Source organism: Callospermophilus lateralis, chromosome 18 (assembly GCF_048772815.1).
Source record: "Callospermophilus lateralis isolate mCalLat2 chromosome 18, mCalLat2.hap1, whole genome shotgun sequence".
Classification (NCBI taxonomy): domain Eukaryota; kingdom Metazoa; phylum Chordata; class Mammalia; order Rodentia; family Sciuridae; genus Callospermophilus; species Callospermophilus lateralis.
The window spans coordinates 8,106,451-8,109,316 of NC_135322.1; the positions used below are offsets into that span (position 1 = coordinate 8,106,451).

The 2,866-nt window shown below is 43.4% G+C and overlaps 1 protein-coding gene across 1 annotated transcript; it reads right to left on the reverse strand.

Annotated features, from left to right (window-relative positions):
* Positions 1 to 1,440: 1,440 nt before the first annotated feature.
* Positions 1,441 to 2,334, reverse strand: LOC143638209 (vomeronasal type-1 receptor 4-like). Its single transcript, XM_077105903.1, has one exon. The coding sequence runs from the start codon at positions 2,332 to 2,334 to the stop codon at positions 1,441 to 1,443; it is 894 nt and encodes a 297-aa protein (XP_076962018.1).
* Between the last annotated feature and the right edge of the window lie 532 nt (positions 2,335 to 2,866).

Consider the following 2,866-nt stretch of genomic DNA (forward strand, 5'->3'; position numbering starts at 1 on the left):
CTTTTTAAATCTTCACCATGATGGTCCCATTGTGATATTAACAACTCCTCCTTAAAGAACCATGGGCTACATTTTTGTATCGTATCAACATATGCCCCAACTGTTCTTGGTTTTACTGCGATGCCTCCTTCCTTTAGCAATTTACTTAACACCCTTTCGGCTTGGTTTTTACTAACTTCTGATCCCATGTTTCCATAACAAAGATAACGCAACCCACTGAGAAAACACAAAACAAAACCGAAATAAAATGAAACAAAAATGGAATAAAAACACACTGTATTAATTTTTCTATTTTCTTGAAATGTGCATCCGTTCTCTCCAATTTTTCTACTTTCTTGAAATATGCATCTATTCTCTCTCCCTATCTGTTCTTCAGGGGCAAGGAACTTTTCTTCTGTCCTATTTATTTCTAGGGACAGGCAGCTACAAAATGAAACAAGAACACACTGGTGTCACCCATCCTTAGGGGCGAGCAGTTTATCTTGTCACTTACTCCGAAGCATCCTGGAGCTTCCCTGTACGGGCCACCATATGCCACAGTCCAGCTGAGCACAATAACCGGGAGGTGACAAGCAACTTGAAGGTTGAAGCGGGAACTGCTTTAAAGTGGGGAAACTCAGCAGGAACTCAAGGTAGCGGGCACACAAGGTAGCAGAAGCCACTATTTTGCAAAACAGCAGAGGTATATATACCTAACTGATTACACACAGCTTGACTCAATTAGCATCATCCAGTTAGAGCAATCAGTCAATAAGGAATCTCCACCAACTTAATTGCTCCGTGGTGTTGCCTCACAAACCACTCCCCCTGGCAAACTGCCAGGCACCATCTTGACTTGATTTGCGATCCCCAACACCGTGATGTAAGCTGCTTCCCTCTGACACAGTCTTCCACAATGATGTTCTCTCTAACGTTGTGCCTGAGGATTGGAGCCAGCCTATAGACTAAGACCTCTGAAACAATGAGCCCTCAGATAATCCTGTCCTCCTTTAAAGTGGTTCTGGCCCAGTCCTTTAGTCAAAGTAGCAAAATAGCCCCTAACACAGACACAGAGAAGCAGTTTCTTAGGCCAGCACATTTTAATAGAAGTATGAAATCCACAAATGTAATTTTATATTTTCTGTAGCTCTATTTAAAAAAGCCAAAGCAAGCAGATAAATCATTTTAATGTCATATAGAAAATGCACTCACTTTACAAAGAATAACAATTTAAGGATGTAATCAATATGAAAATTGTTGGAGTGATACATACATACACTTACTCAAACTAAGTCTCCTAATTGTGAGAGCACAATAGATTTGTATAGCATATGAATTCAGACTAGTGCCATTTGAAGTGGTCAAGAAAACCTTTTCCCAGATGAATCATGAGGGACTCTCTTCTTTATAAGCTTGGTGGGTCAGTTCAGCCATCAAATGCTCTTTGGAAACCTATAATTCTTATTGTGAAAAGGATGAAGTAAATTGGGAAACAATTTTATTATTTTTCATCAGCAAAAATGGGCAGATGGTTGGGTAGCATGAAGATAAAACTCCACTCAGCCCTGCCAGCCTTGGGATTTTCTTGTGTGCATAAAAGGAATAAAGAGTCAAATAGTTGTTTGAGAAGTAAAAGACCACGAAGCAACTTACAAGCAGGAGGATGGTGCGGGTGGCTTTGTGTTCAGGAGATGTCTGGGAGGAGACGCAGGAGCTGTGGAGGTGCTGGGCTCTCCTGTGGTGTCTGTAGAGGAGGTTCACCATGTACAGGCTGGTGCCAATCATGAGGAGCCCAAACACCAGGTCATGAATCAAGATGACACTGAGAAATGTCCCTGTGTTTGGGTTTTCAAACTGCCTGGTTTGGCAGTATGAATGGACATAGCCACGACCAACCAGAGTCAAATTTCTAGTGGCTGTTATGGTTTCAATGGTGTGGATGTAGATGAGCATGTTGATGACCCAGAAGAAAAGGAAGGAGGGACAAGTCCATGTAGCAAGCTTAAATTTAAGCCACGCCCACTTAGAGTTCCTGGGACTGACAGTAATGGCTTGAAGTGAACTCAGGAGAGAGGTGGTGCAGATGGAAACACCCCGCGTCACTCTGAACATATACAGGACTGCTTTGCAACCAACATCGTCCAAAAATTGTCTTACTCCAAAGGATGACGCTATATGTGGTGTCAATGTGAACGTGATTGTCAAAGTATTGGCCAAGGTGAGGTGGGAAAAAACGGGATCCATTAGCCTCTTCACACGACGCTGGACTGAGAAGGTGTGCATATACAACAGGAAGAGGAACAAGTTGCCTGGGACACCAGTGCACAGCTGAGAGACCAGGAAAACACCAAACATGGTGTCGCTTGGGAACATCATCTCCTTATTATGACCTCGCTGTGCTCAGGAAGGAATCCAGGTCTTCGTGAATGCTGGGCAGGTGCAGTACATTGAGCTACACCCCCAGCCCAGGAACATTATCCTAATGATGGCTCCGAAGTTTTAATGAGGGAAACTGGGCCCACAATGAAAAATGAATAATTATTCAGAATTATTTTTAACACATAGATTTGCATTAATAGTCACTGTTCAGTAGGAGAAGAGGATAATGAAGTATCTACCTCTTTGTGTTTCAGGGCCTGGTGAGACCCTTCCAGAGCCTGGATTCCAGGGATTCCTGGGAACAACAGATCACAGAGGTAGGTGACAGAGAGGGTGAAATTCAAGCCACATCACTGCATTCTAGGACACTGAGCAGGGGACCTGGGGCTTGTGTGAATGACAAATGTGCAGGTTATAAGGCCATTTTCTTTGGAGCCCAGGCTGTTTCATCTTCAGCCTGTGTTGCTGTGGTGTCGCTCTGCAGGGCACAATCCCTCTAGGACACAGA

Bases quoted from the DNA above. Each gene is read 5' to 3' on its own strand.
- LOC143638209 (XM_077105903.1), bottom strand. From the start codon at position 2,334: ATGTTTGGTGTTTTCCTGGTCTCTCAGCTGTGCACTGGTGTCCCAGGC.